Source organism: Stegostoma tigrinum, chromosome 20 (genome assembly GCF_030684315.1).
Source record: "Stegostoma tigrinum isolate sSteTig4 chromosome 20, sSteTig4.hap1, whole genome shotgun sequence".
NCBI lineage: Eukaryota > Metazoa > Chordata > Chondrichthyes > Orectolobiformes > Stegostomatidae > Stegostoma > Stegostoma tigrinum.
In genome coordinates, this window is record NC_081373.1 from 40,907,318 (window position 1) to 40,923,988 (window position 16,671).

Below are 16,671 nucleotides of genomic sequence, written 5' to 3' on the forward strand. Positions count from 1 at the left end.
ACAGGCCCCTCGGCCCACGATGTTGTGCTGTGGATTAATCCGAATCCAAAAATGAAATAACCTAACCTACATTCCCCTCAATTCACTGCTGTCCAACTGCATGTCCAGCAGTCGCTTAAATGTCACTAATGACTCTGCTTCCACGACTACCACTGGCAAAGTATTCCATTGCAAATGGTAATGCATGGGTCACACGCATGAAACTAAAACATTGAGGTATTGTTTTACAATATTGCTTTGTAGGTCTGGTCTTATTTTGACCATTTAACTAAGAGAAACTTCAGAAACTTCTGAGAAGCCTCAGAAACAAGGTAAAAGCAGGCCAACAACATGTATTACAATAGTAAATTACTAAATCTAACTACTTTTCACTCCATCTCCCTTGTGTGATTGTTGAGACCTTCTGATTCACAGCTGTGTGAAGTGAAAGTGGGATTGCATAAGAATCCAGGTTTTCACTGACCTTGTGCTCAATGAGCTCCTTATGAAGCATGGATCTGGTTGTTATCTACATTCTTCACACAGTGCAACATGGGGGAATGCAGAAGTGGACGTTGCATTTTGGCCCAGACGGCTTGGTGGCTATTTTGTTTCCTGCTTCCAGTCTCTTCCTATTCAGGACAGGAAAATTCTGGTCTATTTGTCTTAGTGAGGATGCTTTCGTAAGTTAGTAGACTAGTGTTTTTAAAAAAAACACCACAAAGATATTTATAAAAACAAAGTAGAATTCTAAGGAAACTGACAAGATGAAAACAGATGCACAACCTGTTTCCAATGGTAATCCCACTTAACTTGAACGTTTTGTTAATCTTTGTCACAATATGTCATTTCTCAGGTTTCTCATCCAGCTTTGTAGGTTTTTCAAAGACACTAAATGCATCTGTAATCTCTGAAGATTCTTTATCAATCAACTATTCTTTTTAAAGTGACTAATTGGGATCTCAAACTAGATCATTGCCCTTCAGAAACATGTAGTTCAAATTGCACTGGCCAAAATGACTGGCTAAAGCATTCCTGTGAAAGTCCATTATCTCCTTTTGTGACAAAATCATTAATATATTTTGTAAAATAATTATGCTTTATTCCAGTAGTTGAAAACAACATTTTGCCTCCAAAATATTTCCCAATTGTATTTCAGTGTTAACACGTGAAACTGTAAATAAGTGTTTTTTTTCTTCTTGAGACTGCCTACTCCCAACCACACCTTTATGGTGAAGCATTCCATTATGGTGGAAGATTATGACAAATTGGGGTGGCAGAAGTGTTAGGAATGAGGATTAATTACAGAGTCAAAGAGGAGAGCAGAGAAGTAACAAGAGATAGGGATGAGAGAGAACTGGAGTTCTGGATCAAGACAGGTGAAGCTGCTATTACTGAAGGAGAATGGAAAAAGAGGATGTGAAGGGATTAGTTGCAGGAGTCATGAGGGTTGATGAATATTGTCTTTGTCCAATAAATCGAAGTTAGACTTAAAAGGAGTGCATTAAAACATTAATATGGAAAAGTTACATAGGAGCACCCCAATGCCGCCAGCACAGGGCCTAAAATCAGACTGGAAATGATGTTGCCTGTATCAATAAAATAAATAATAAATCATTCACAAATAACATTGATGCACTTGCACATTGAAACTTCATATTTTCAGGCTTTTTCTCATTGTTACAAAGATAACAGACCAACCGACTGATTATAATCTCTGACTTCACTTAGGTGAAGAAACCTACAGTGATACATTAGTCATGAGTGTAGAACAATGCTTTGTAGGCACAACCTATCCAAAATAATTCTAGAAAGTTCCTTAGTTCCAAAGTATGCCACTCACTCAAGATTAATATTGTTGATGAGAGATGTATCCTGAGACAGAAAAAGGCTGACTTACAATTTTCCAAATTTTCTCAGTGGTAATGACAGTGAAACCATCAATATATACCATCAATATTTCCACAAAATTGGCAACAACATCTTGAGTTCACACACACAAAATAATGCAGAAATTTGGAAGATGCTGTCAATGATTCGGAGCTTTATCAGAGGATGTGCTTTGACTTCCCTGTTTTCCTTCCCAGCAAACTGTCACCAATAGAAAATCTTTGAACTGATGAGAATGTACATTGTTAGATTCACTGTGAAATCCTTGGAAATTAGGTTTTTAATGCTGTAGTACCACCAAACACCTTCCCCAACACTGAAAAGATCATTTTATGCTTGTGGAATTGCTTTCTATGATGGTAAATTTCCACATTTTTAATTATTTTTAAAGTTTAGTTGTTTTCTTTAGCTCCTACATTAATCCCATCATTATCTTTTATTTTGCAATTTGAAACATTAAATTGAAAATAAAAGGATGTGTTACGCTAAACTTTCCAATGTACTATCTGTGTAAGTATTTCTATGAGAGTAACTGCTTACCTTCTTTTTAACATCAATGCTGCTACACACTTGGAAATCTGCTTGATCTAGTGCTGGATTTTAAACTGGCACCATAAACATGGGATTCTGCACCTCACAAAGGGGCAGCATACCTCAAGGTTGGCAGAAAATAAATGATTGAAATATTAAGGTCAGTAAGTAGCGCAAAGGTAGTGGTGAGACAGAGAGAAACAGATTATAAAATCTAAGACATGTAGTTCTTGGACACAATGATTTCACGACTCCCACCTTAATGCACATGTTTTTTGGATATGTCAACCAGTGCATGTATCAAGCTGGCCACATGAAAATCACATTTGAAATTAACTAATTTTATGCAATAGTCTTAATAACTTGAACGTTTTAATGATAAAATGAATTAACGTGTTATGTACATCAAATAATGAAAAAGTACCGATTAGATATTACCATAACTGTATATTCAGTTTATTTATTTTAAAACCAGCCACACAAATTAAAATGCCATATGAATCCATATTTTAAAGAACTGTTTTAATTGAAATTCTGTGTACAGGATACTAGTGACTATGAAAATCCAGATGGACGTTCTGATGAATCCGATGCTTACGAAGATCCACGTGATGACGGTGATGATGATGAAAATTATGAGCCACCTCCAAGTGAAAATAAAAACAAGAAATTAGTCCCCCAACCTATGCATATTTCGAAGGGTGAATATGCAGGTAATGCATAGCGGTTTTGTTTTAAGATTTGCTGTAGTGCTTGTTGTTGTAGTGTTTTGGCTGGCTTTTGCACATGAGTTAAGTAGTTAAGATGTGTGCTGTTTCAGTCGTCAGAAACTGCACAGAAGTCAGAATTAGTGTAAAATTATGCACAAGAGTTAAAACTTCGATTAACCTGGTGAGCATCTCCAGGAGCGATCACCTCCAGAAGTGAGCATCTCCAGTAAGACTCACTCTTTTTAGGCTGGCCACTTAAAATCCATCCCTTTAAATTAGTATTTCAGCAGTGCACAGGAAAAAAAATCCAAGGGATGGTTTGCCCACCACTTTCCAGCCAGTTGTCTGAATTTTCCTCCATTGTACGATAGATAAGAGGGAGTCAGAAACGGCACCCCACCCCCAATCTATAATAAATAGTTAGTTGAGCTTGTTACCATAATAGAGTTGCCATGTGCAGGCAGATGGGAACGGGCAGACTTTTTAATTTTAAATACTGGTGATTAAAAGATGGCAAAGAACTTCTGGGGAGAGGACATCCTTCAGGGTTATCTCCCAACAAGATGTTCCCTTTCATTCTCTATACCTCCCTTTCCTGGCTTTCATATTGTATTCCCCTTCTTCCATTCTGGGGTCCTGCTCTTCATTAGTATTCAGTTCAGCAATCAGTGAAGACCCCTCTGGCACAGTTATTACTTCTTCTCGAGGACAGTATTTGTGTCTTGGCTGCTGATGGGTAGGTAAGATGGAGCCAGTGAAAATGGGTAAAACCTTTGGACCCTCTGCATTGGCCAATACCTTTGTAGAGGTTTATAAAATAATGAGGGGCAGTTGTCTTTTTTCTAAAATTGGGATTTCAGGACCGGGGCGGGAGGCACACTTTTAAGGTGAGAGGAGAGAGATTTTAAAAAGACAGGAAGGGCAAATGTTCTATGTGGAGGGTGGTTTGTGTGTGGAATGAACTTCCTAATGAAATGGTGGATATGGGTACAATTGCAGCATTTGAAAGACATCCAGATAAGTTCATGAATAGGAAAGCTTTGGAGGGACATGGACCGGGAGCAGGCAGGTGAGACTGGCTTAGTTTGAGATTAGGGTCAGCAAGGACTGCTTGGACTAAAGGGTCTGTTTCTGTGCTGTATGACTATGGATCAGTTTAAGATAGTATAGATTGCACTTTGTTTGTTCTTACCCCAATGTTTGGACCACAGCCTGCCCCACTTCCCAAGAGTTTGCTTCTCTTCTGGATCTTGTCTTGCCTCCGTCAAAATATCATGTGGTCTATGATTTTATCCAATTGCAGGAAACTCTTCCTCTACCCAATTACCCCCAAACTGTGCTGCTGTTGCCTTACCCATTATAGCCTGAAATTTTTGTGCTAAAAAGCCTGTTTAATCAATTGCAGTAGAGAAAATGCCACTAAATTGCCCTCCTTTGAAATGAAGTGTCAGTAAAGCAAAAGACAACACTTTTACCATTGCCTTCCAATTCCACTGTGACAATCCAGGACTCTCACCAATCCAGCAATCTCTCAATAGTGGACATAACACTGGTCACCGGTCACTAAACCTGAAGTGGAGGAGAATCCATTTTCCTGATGAAAGTAAATACAAAACTCATTGGAAGAACGTCAGAGATAGTAGTCGCCTACTGCAAATTTCGACGGCTCTATGGTTCATCAATCATTAAGTGTATTTACTTTTTGAGAGAATTAATAGATAACACATTTCTATTTAACAATAACTTTACATGTTACCCAAAAGTTCTTTATAAATGAGCTGATTAGTTTAGCCCTGGGTCAGTGGCTGTTTCTGAATTGTGAGAACTGACAGTCCTTGTCATTTTCATAGACAACAGACCAGCAGCCTCTTTTGCAAAGCCACCTCCAATGTTGCCACGATCGTCACCGGTTCCAGCCCAACGAAAGATAACCCCACATTCACAGAAAATAGGAGAAAGGGAAGATGATGAGGTAAGGCCATAATGAAAGGAGTAATCTTTTTAAATAGTCCATGGCCCCAAAAACCACAAGGCCTCACTAGGGATGAGGAGCCGTACGGTAGTCAATTATAAGTAAGGATTTTGGATGCATCAGGGATTTTTACGACGGCTGAGCTGGTAGTACCAATCCATTTATAAAGCAGGGATTTTGTTAATTATTTCTATGAGCTCAAACAAGTGGCCTGCTGCACTTAGAATCTTAAAGCTACCAACTCCCATTAAACCCACATTGAAAAACTTTACTTGCTTTAGTAGTTGCCTGTATCCTTCTAAGCAACCAAGAATTCAAAATATTTAATACAAGAGTAGAAATTATATATATGTATGTCAGAATTATAATATTTAAGCCTTTCAGCTTTAAAAGGAGCTTCACATAAGAAATGTAAGATATCAATCTCTGCTGGAATTGATTGCCTTTCCTTGATAAAAGTTAGCAACCTTTTTAGAAAGAGACAGTAGGATCCATGTTGATTCATAGCTGCTGCAGCAGTCTGGGCAGGATTCCTGAAATGTGTAAATAAATCTATAAACAAAGTTCAAGGAATTGTTGACATATTTGTTCAAGTAGCAGTATGTCTTTACAGTGTTGTGGTTTTAATGTTTAAAAATCTACAACATGGATTGGATTTGCTCAAATGTACTCTTATAAAAGTCTGATTTTCCCTTTATGTTCTCAGATCCTTTCATAAAATTGATGACAGAAGATTCTAAATACAGGTTTTTATTATAGCAAAGGGTGTTATGAATGCAAACATAAGAATGGTTTATATCACAGACAAATTTTGGAGGAAATGGGGCCAGTAACTTAAAAGGTAACATTCTGTAAGTAGGGGGACATGAGTGAGATTTTGTAATATGAACTGTTCTCAAACATGTGGGTATTTGTAAAACATGAAGTAAAGGATTGTATTTAGCAGGAAGAAACCAATAAACCAAAGAGCCATGGATGTTAGAAATTTGAAACAAAGGTAGAAATTGCTGGAGAAAGTTGGCAAGTCTGGCAGCATTTAGAGAGAAGGAAACAGAGCTAACATTTCAAGTTTAGTGACCCTTTGTCAGAACTGCTGTGCCATTTCCAGTTCTCACAAAGCATCACTGGACTGGAAATGTTAACTCTGTTTCTCTCTTTACGAATGCTGCCAGACCTGCTAAGTTTCTCCAGAACTTTGTTTTTCTTCCATTAGAAGATAAATATCATCTTCAACTACAGGAGAAAGCAAAGGACTGGTCAGGAAAGAAGAAAATAAACTGTGGGGGCTTGGAGAAACAATCTTCATGATTTCTCATTAAAGCTGCATATGATATGTTTTAGACGCTGGGCGAAAGTGTACTATTTTAGTTCATTTAGTGTGTTTAAGATTCAGGTTTTGTAGGTTGGGTTGTTTCAGATTATTTGATTAATTTTAGCGCAAATAAATTCAGTGATTTATCAAATATATATATTACTGTTTACTGTTGTACAAATCCATTTTAAAAAAAGGGTGAAATTATCCCAAAAGAATTATGAAATATTTTTGATGCCATGCATGAAGTATCTGGTGTGATCATTTTACTTAAGACATCATCATCATTCTAAATGATTTAGAAAAAGGCAGCCCTGATGAATATTCATTTTAGATTAATTGACTCATCAAAAAGTTTTTTTAAAAACTCCCATTAAAAAATAAAGAGCAAGAAGGAGAAGCTATGAGTTTTTAAAATATTTTGCTTTCATATGTGCATAGATGGTACAGAAGAACATACAGAACTTAGAACCATGACTAGAAGCTTAGACTTCCATACATTAGATATCAGGATAAGGAATCAGTCATGTTTACAATTGATAACTTGTTATATAACTGTCATTTTCTATTATAAATAAATATTATAAATTCACTTGAAGTGAATTGTCTTGGTCCTTGAAGCAGCAAAAAGTTGATGAACTTGAGTTTTGAGCACAAAATAATGTTCAAATAGTAAATGTATTTGGAGCGAGCTGACTGACTATCTTCCATTCTGTTCATGTATTCCTATGCATTGAAATGTTTTCTTTAATTCCAGGATGATTATATTGTTCCTATGGAGAATGATGAATGTGATGATGCATACATTGACCCTACAGAGAAAACTGCAGCTGCGGTAATATTGAAACGTAAGTTCAGAAACCGTTTGATCCAGCTGACTAGTTGTTGACTTCAAGAGATGGCCTTCCCAAGTTCCAATTCATTGTGGCACTGACTCTGTACAGGGAACTAAGAGGAAGTACTTTTACAATGAGTGCAATTATTACATGTGGAAAGACTGAACCTGCACAGCAATGACATGCTGCTGTGATACAGGGAAGTAGATTGGAGTGCGAGATTCATCAACGCAGAACAAACCTGATCACAATCCTTGTTAGGCACATTCAGCTAAAATTCAGACACTTCCTCCCAGAGGGGGGAAAACTTCATGGGTGACTGAGTTGAGGAATGTTGCTTGCTCATCATCTTGGGGTGTGGAAGACATGGGCATCCAGAATGGAAGGCAGCAAGAAACAAAAATAAATTATAGCAAAAACAAAACTTTATTTTGACATTAGACTTATTTGCTGCATTTTTCAGATCTCTTTTAAACAATTTGACATTTATGATTTTTGTCATCCAAAAATAATAAATGGACATAAGGACCAATTCTTTTTATTTTTCTGTATTTTTGATTACGGAATGAACTGAAAACAGGACTGATTAAGAGGCCAAGATTGTTGAAGGTTGACAGTACTTTTTAGAAGCAAGTAACCTGACGCTCATTTGTAAGTGCTGTTAATATTGGTGTTTGTTCAAGCAACGGTGGAAATTTGATTGCAGACAAACTGTCCCCAAGAGGTGTAAGCAAAGTGAGATTCAGCTGGCAACAAGTAGTTGATTGGTTTGTGAAGATGTGTTCGATTGTTGATGACAGAGGCCTTGTGCCGACCAACAACAATGTGATTGGCTTCCATGTAGCTGATGGGTTGTGAGTGTGAACGATATGGCCAGAAGCCTTCAGACCTCGGAATGACGAGGTGGGCTGCTCTCTCTGCCGTGAAAAGCCTGAAGAAAGAAAGTTTTTATTTTCCCTCAGCTATTGCTGTAAGCTATCACAATTAACCAGTAACTGTAAGACTTTCCCATTGTGAGCCAGCTGTTCGGTGCCTCCTGTAAGACAGTGAAAGTATCTGGAGAAGAGAAATCGATGAACAGCATGTCATGTCAAGCGAAAGGATCACCTCAGTGACCCTTTGCATTGGAGCCATTGAACTGCTCTCTCAGTCATTACAAATGTTTTATTGTCTGTGCTTTGGGGGCGTTTATGAGGAGGGGCTAATGTTTTAACCAGGAGAGTTATGTGTCGATAGTTCGTAGTTGTTTAACTGTGGCTAAAATCTATTTATTTGTAATCAATAGTAATTCTTGTTTTGTACTGAAATCTGGTCTGTGCTTTCTATTAACGGGGGTTCAGGAACAAATGGCAAATTGAGAAATTCCGCATACTTTGAGAAAATCTTAACTTTTACAACAGCTGTAAGAAAAGCAAACGTTTCAATTCTAGCCTGCAACCCCAGTGAGGTGCGACATATCTCATTAAGTAAAATAAATTTCACAAATAACACACGTGTGATGGAATAGAGACATAATCAGGTCTTGAAAGTAACTAAAGCATGAAGTCTTGGGTACTGAGTGTACGGCTAGATGGCCAAGTGTGAATTCAAGAGCTAGAATGGACAGTATGTTGAGGCATCTGGAGTCATATAGCATGAAAACAGACCCTTCTGCCCAACTAATCTATGCTTAAAATAATCCCAAATTAAACCAGACCCACCTGCCTGCCCCAGGCTCGTATCCCTCCAAACCTTTCCTATTCATATACTTATCCGAATGTGTTTTGAAAGTTGTAATTGTACCCACATCTGCTACTTCCTCTGGAAGTTCATTCCACACGCGAGCCACCCTCTGTGTTTAAAAAAAAATTTGTGTCTCATGTCTTTTTTAAATCTCGAAGGAAAGTAACTTTTTGTAGTTTAAATAAAACATCTGAAAATGAGCGTCCAGTTTGCCACCAGTAATACCATTTTAAACAGGTGAAAATGACTTTTAAAAACTATGTAGAACAACTTGTTTGCTAGAATGGTGTACAGTAGTCAGTTCCTTTTAGTTTTTTTTATTAAATGTAATTAATGATTTAAAATGTGCCTGGCTGTTTGAGTCCCTTTGCCCCAAGCAGGCTTCATTTTTAGAGCCACTTCAAAAACCTGCAAACAAATAAGGTTACGGCAAACCCCCAATGGTGTTTAAGTCATGCTTGGGCCATTACCTGTTTTGTAGGCTGGTCTGGTTTCTGGCAAGATTTTTAAACTTGCGCAAGTGATTATGAAAATTTGAGTCATGCTGAACTAAGGCCCAGAAATTTGATACAATCCCTGCAGTGTAAATATCTGTGGAGACACTTAGAAACTTACTGTGAAAGAGCAAGTTGTGTTTGGAGTAGTGAGTGTTGGGTCAGATCAGATCAGGGGAATGGAAGAATGTTTGGGGGGGGACGGGGTGGAGCAGTGCAAGGTAAATCAGGTCTGAAAGGGGGATTGGGACTATCCGGGTGGCATTGGGACTGGTGTGAGGTGAGAGGTGTTGGAGGTGATGGGGAAGATGGCTGGGTTGGGGTAACGTGGCTGGAGTGTTGGCTGCAGCAGGAGAGGGAGGAAAGGGGTATTGCTGGAACAAGTCAGGTATGGTGGGGAAGGGAATGTGGTAGGTTCCAGTGTATGGTTGAGAAATATGTCAGCCATGACCAAATGATAGAGTTAACTAGATGGCCCAAATGGCTTAAATCTGTTCCTTTATTTTACAGACTTATGGTCTTTCTTTAATGGGAGAAGATATTGAGAATTGAGTGCAAAATGCAGTGGACATTTCTGATCCATGACAGTTAATAGGCTGAAATCAGCATGGGTTCTGCTGAAGGGTCACTGGACCCGAAACATTGACTCTGCTTCTCTCTCCACAGATGCTACCAAACCTGCTGAGTTTCTCCAGCTGTTTGTTTTTTTTTGTTTTACGTCTCCAGCATCTGCACTTGGTTTTATTTTAGTATGGGGTTCTGTGTTGGGAATGCAAAGTTGTAAAACATACAATTACATTCAGAAGAATTAGGAAACATTTTAAAATGTTCCACGGAGTATGAAAAAAGGCTTAAACTACATAGCTACTCATAATTTTCTTTTTAATCAGCTCCTATGGTGAACAGAGCAGCCAAGCCAAACAGCAAACCATCGGTGTTATCCTCTAGTCCCAAAGCAGGACATCTTCGTGGTCCAGGTATGCAAATACTTTCTTACTATGTACCAAACATAAATTACGAGATTAGTTCAAATTACAGAATTGAAATTCCAGCCTCAGGATTATTTGAAAATTGGAGATGTCTGATGGTGATTCCAACAAAAGGAGAGTATACCATCATGTTGCAGCAAAAGTGAACATTAAGTGTAGATGGCTTTGTCCTAGCAGGGACATCGCCACTTCTTAAAAAGATTTCAACCAATCTTTTTCCTTCCATCACTGCGCAAGTGATTGTACACATGCACAGCTTAAAAAGAAGTAAAAATATTTCTTGGTCTGAGACCAAAGTACACTCTTTACATTATTTAGCCATGATATACAGACAGAATAATGCCTGGTCAAGGTATTCGCCTTTTTTAAAATATTTAATTCTACCTTCCCTGCCTAGATGTTGTGGGTTAGGGTTAGTGGCCAGTGAACCAAGGGAATGGGAAATAAGGAAGACGCATAAAAAAGCAAGAACACCAAGAGAAGTTGCCCCTTTGCAATTTTTTTCGATGTCCCGTTAGTGAGGAGGCTGGGGAGAGGATGTGGAGTTGAGGGTTGGGTGGAAAATCCAACCTCAGTAATGTGTACTAAAAAGCAGAAATATTTACAAAGCTTATTGGAATTGGTGATCACAGCAAAGTGTGGTTTATTGAGTCCAAAATGTTGGTGTTCTGAAGTATCATCATGCCTGCTTTATTTGTAAGTCTGCAATGATCACTATTAATGTAGGAGACTAGAATTGGATGGGTGAGAGCACAGTTTAAACAGGTTCTTCCTTGTAAGATGGAGATGAGGAGAATTCTATTTTCTGAGGACATTAGTCTGTGGCATTGCCTTAACCTGGAAAGCGTTGGAGGAAAACAGAATTGAGACTACACCAGATCAGCCAAGATCTTATCAAATGGTGGAGCAGGCTGAAGGGGCTGAATGGCCTACTCTTGCTGCTAAGCCTCAGGTTCCTGTTACGTTTAAATAAGTGTCAAGCATCAATAACGTTGGTGAGTGAGATACTTTGCTATATCATCAATAAAATTTAAAATTAAGAATAAAATAATTCAAATCCTGTTTGAATACAGTATGTGTTACAATCTCACATTGCATATGTACAAGCATGGGTCATCTGCTGCTGGGAGAAGACAAAATACTAGAGGCTCTATGTGAACCATACAAGTTAATTAAAATGTCATTTATTTATCTTTTCATCCAGGGCAAGCTGCCTCAGCGGGCCAGCTGAACACACAAAGCCCACAAGATCATGGTAAGAAAAACAGGAAACAAATGTATTTTTAGAATCGTGCCTTCAATATGCAAAGTTAATAGTTGACATGGAGTAGAGGTACCATTACATTAATGGAAGTATTTTATAAGTAACCAACTAGTGAGAATGATATGAAGAAGCAAGTTTGCAGGGAAATTACACAAAAGGTGCAGGAGCAATACAGGAGTGATAATGAGGTGCACTAATTATCCTAACATTTACTGTATTAGTAAGTACGTAAATGGATGTGAGAGGAGAGTTTTTTTATGTGCATTTTGTGGGAATTTACTTGGTCCTGGCCAACATAGAAGGAGACATTGCTGAATATGGTTCTGGGGAATGAGGTCAGATCAAGTTCAATCAAGGACCTTCTGTGGAATAGTGTTTGTCGTATCACTAGGTTTAGGTTGGCCATGTGGAAGAAACAGGAACAATGTAAAGTATAAATATTTAATTGGAGGACAGGTTATTCCAGTTGATAGAAAACAAATCATCCTAGATAAATTGGAATTAAAGATTGGTGGACAAACTTATGGTCAAGGTGCATTTCCATGAGGGTGAAAGGTTGAGCAAGACATCATTCAATGATGAGAGAGAGTAGAAGATAATGCAGAAAAAGATAAATAATGTAGACATAATTCTAAAAAACTTATGGGGAAATGGAAAAGGAAAGACAGAGTCTGAGAAGAGATCGATAGGTAAATTGAAACAGAATTCAGAAGTGTTCCTGAGGCATTTAAATGGTAAAAGGTTAGCCACAAGGTAAGTGGGGCCAATTAGGAACCGCAAGGAGCATGAAGGCTGAGGACAACACAGTGATATTAAATGAATACATCTGCCTTTACACGGTGGCTCAGTGGTTTGCACTGCTGCCTCACAGGGCCAGGGACCTGGATTCGATTCCACCCTTGGGCGACTGTCTGTGTAGAGTTTGCACATTCTCCCTTTGTCTGCGTGGGTTTCCTTTGGTTTCCTCCCACAGTTCAAAGATGTGCAGGCTAGGTGGATTGCTCATGCTAAGTTGCCCGTATTGTTCAGGGATGTGTAGGTTAGGTGGCTTATAGGGGAATGCGTCTGGGTGAGATGTTGTGAGGGTTGTTGTGGACTTATTGGGCCGAAAGGCCTGTTTCCACACTTTACGGATTTTATGATTTATGGTTCTATGAGAAAGAAGATGCTGCCCAAACATGAAGCAGTTGAGCTATCAAGATGAGCTAAAAATAGATAAAAAGATGTTAGAAAGCTTGGCTTTCTAAAGTTGATAAGTTACTAGGACAGATGGATGCAACCGAGGATGTTGAGGAATATTCTGAAGCCAATGGCCATGATCTTCTAATCCTCTTTAGATTAAGAAGGTGTTGTCAGAGGGCTAGAGAATTAGAAGTGTTACAACCTTTTTTAAAAAAATGATATGAGAGCTATCAATCAATGAGAGGCCAGACCGTTTGATCCATTGATGAAAAACTTTCAATGCGACAAATTTTACAGTCACCTGAACAAGTCTAGATAACAACTAATGTGGATCTAAAGCCAATTTATGTTTAACTAACTTGCATTTTCTGATGAAATGCCACATTATAGACTATCAGCAAACTTGCAGGTCATGGAATAAGGAGGACAATGGTAACAGGTCTATGAAATTGCCAAGCGACAGCTGTTTTTCAGCCCATAGAAAGAAACCAGTGGTGTTGACCGTGGGTCTGTACCCGGGTCACTGCTTTTTTAAAATCTGTATTAATCATCCAGGTATGGGTGTGCAAGGCACAATTTCAAAATGTGCCAATGATTTGGTTCCCAATTTGGAAAGGAATTTCTGAACTGATTCCTATTCCTTTAACTATCACTTTATTTGTAACTATTGTTTTGTCATAAGATAGCAATAATGCATGATGGAAATACAACTTCTTCAAAGTGGTAAATAGAGTTGAGTATGTTTATGTTTTTTTGTTTAATGTGTGCTAATAATGACTTCTAAAAATTTAAATCTAACTGGCTTAGTTCCTAATCCTTGCAGTTTATTTTGTGAATTATTGCTTAACATTCAATGGTATCCTAAATTAACCAAACTTCTGTGTAACAGCATTACTAATGATACTTGGGTGTGTCAGTTGATGGAATAGAAGCACTGTGTCAAAATTAAAATTTGAAAATGGACTTAACTAAGCTAGTAGTGTTACCACTATTTTATGGTCTTCAGAATATTTGAATTGTGCATATCCTTGAAAATGGTAAATGATGAGTTTTTTTTCCCCCAACCTGAGATGTATAGCACTTTGCGAGTGAGGACATTTTCCTGCCTCAAGCATTTGCAGTGACAGTTGAACTTCATATTGCCTTGTCCCCTGATGACTGAAAGCCCAATTGCAGTACCAGGTCTAACAGACCAAGCAGCTGTGGTCCTACCTGCCACCCTTCGGTTGTTGGAGAACATAAGCCTGATCACACTAAAGTTTAAAATTCTGCCAACAGGGAAGAATTTTAGAAGGAATTTCTTAGCTGCCCGCAAAGCCTCAGTCTTGCCAAGCAGGACACTCTCAAAATCTCTGGTCCACGAGGAAGCAAGAGGCTACAGGCTGTACATTAAACTTCTGGGTGTATATACAGACACAGACCTAATCCTGTATCTTGGAAAGCCCCTCAGTAAAGATCACCATGACCTCTGTAGCTCCTCTGTCACTATGTCTGGGGACCAACAGTGACACAATTTTCAATTCCTTTCTGAACACAGAAGTGCCAGAGAACTGGAGGACCAATGTGGTACCATTTTTCAAGAATGGGGCAAGAGATGAAGCTGGAAATTACAGGCTAATCAGACCATCCTTAGTAGTGGGGAAGCAATTGATGGACAAAATTCATCTGCATTTGGAGAGGCAGGGATTAATCAAGAATAGTCAGCATGGTCTAGTTAAAGGGAAGTCATGTTTGACCAACCTGACCGAGTTTTTCAAAGACCTGGTCAGGTGTGTAGGTGAGGGCAATGCACTTAACATAACCTACTTGGGCTTCAGCAAGTCTTTTGATATGGTCTTGCATGGGAGACTGGTAGTGAAAGTAAGAGCCTGTGGGATCCAAGGAAATTTGGGTAATTGGATCCAGAAATGGCTGAGTGGCAGTAAGTAGAGGTTGTTGGTTGAGGGGTGTTTTTATGACTGCGCTGAGTGGAGTTCTACAGGGATCAATGTCTGGGCAATTGTTGTTTGTGGTAAATGTACACAATTCAGACTTGAATTTTGGAGAGTTGCTCATTAATTTTGTGGATATGATATAGGATACAGTATAAAAATTGGTGGGATGGTATTTAGTGAGGAGGATAGCCTTAGATTAGAGCAAGATATGATGGGCTAATTAGCAGTAAATAGATTTCAATCTGGATAAGTGTGAGGTGATGCACTTTGTCAGGACAAACAAAGCAAGGGAATACATGATGAAATGGAGGGACCCTGGGAAGCACCGAGGATCAGAGGGAACTTGGTGTACATGTCCACCGGTCCTTTAAGGTGATAGGACAGGTAGAAAAAGTGGTTAAGAAGGCATACAAGATATTTTCCTTTATGAGCCAAGGTGTGGTATTTAAGAGCAGGGAAGTTATGTTGGAGCTGTATTAAAAAGTTGATTAGGTCGGAACTGGAGTATTCTGTGAAGTTCTGGAAACCACATTATAGGAGGGATGTGACTGTACTGAATAAGTTGCAGAGGAGATTTACCAGCATGTTGTCTTGGCTGAGAGTTTTAGTTACGAAGAGAGATTGAATCAGCTGGGGTTGTTTTCCTTTAGAGCATTGATTGAGATGTATAAAATTATGAGGGGCAGAGACAGCGGTCACGAAGAAACATCTCCCCTTCATAGAAGGATCAATCCAGGGGCATTTGATTTAATGTGCAGGAGGGTGAGGTATTTTATTTTTCATCCAGACAGTGGGGGTAATCTGGAACCTACTGCCTATAATGGTGGTAGGGGCAGAAACACTCATAACACTTGAGTCGTATTCAGATGTGCATATGCAATGTCATGGCATACAATGCAAGGGCTGAATACTGGCAAATGGCACAGAATAGCTGGAAGGTTGTTTTTGACCAGTGCAGACTCAATGGGCTGAAGGGCCGCCTTCTGTACCATAAACCTCTACAATCATCGATGCGGTTGAAAATAATATTTTAGATGTACCTACTTCTTACCCATTTGTAGGTTCAGGGTAATATACAAGAGCAAAACTTGGCACAGGAGTAGGTTTCTTAATATTTTTATTTCATCTTTTAACTCAAAGACTAGTTATATCCTTGGCACATATTCAGTTTTATAACAAAAAAAAATCGAATACTCAACAACTGGTTGACATGAATCAGAACTTTGGTTAATTTGATTCAATTTTTTTTTCTCTTTATGATGAAGGCGTCACTGACCAGGCAGCATTTATTGCCCATCGGGCAGTTAAGAGTCAACCACATTGCTGTGGGTCTGAAGTCACATGTAGGCTAGACTGGGTAAGGATGACCATTTCCTTCCCTAAAGGACATTAGTGATCCAGATGGGTTTTTCCCTGACATTGGACAATGGATTCACGGTCACCACTAGATTCTTAATTCCAGATATTTATTGAATTCAAATTCTACCATCTGCCGTGGGGGAATTTGATCCCTGTTCCCTCGAACATTATCTGGGTCTCTGGCTTAACAGTCCAAAATAGTACCATTAGACCATTGCTTCCCCCAATAAATTTCACATAGAAGCATATCAATTTATTTTATTCTGATGTGTTTAACCACTTGATATCTCCCATACACAGATGTATATGAAGTTCCAGATACAGAGGTAAGTTTGTGATTTAGATTAAATTTATGTTATGTTGTGAACATGGTACTTTAAACTGTGTTAGTAGAACTATTTCCTAAAACTGCAATTTTAATTTGACATCTTCAGAATGTCTTTCTAAATAATTTTGTACTGCTATTATTTCTGCACACAGACAAGTGCAAGTGTCAC

General features: G+C 38.6%; 1 protein-coding gene across 8 annotated transcripts in view; it reads left to right on the forward strand.

The window, feature by feature from the left end:
- Positions 1 to 16,671, forward strand: part of blnk (B cell linker) — a 205,153-nt gene that overhangs the window by 155,696 nt on the left and 32,786 nt on the right. For all 8 annotated transcript variants that reach the window (XM_048551118.2, XM_048551119.2, XM_048551123.2 and 5 more), the window contains 6 exons: positions 2,945 to 3,113; positions 4,961 to 5,082; positions 7,152 to 7,242; positions 10,337 to 10,423; positions 11,640 to 11,690; positions 16,475 to 16,500. In XM_048551118.2, coding sequence (XP_048407075.1) covers positions 2,945 to 3,113; positions 4,961 to 5,082; positions 7,152 to 7,242; positions 10,337 to 10,423; positions 11,640 to 11,690; positions 16,475 to 16,500 — 546 coding nt within the window. The remainder of the gene's footprint in view (positions 1 to 2,944; positions 3,114 to 4,960; positions 5,083 to 7,151; positions 7,243 to 10,336; positions 10,424 to 11,639; positions 11,691 to 16,474; positions 16,501 to 16,671) is intronic.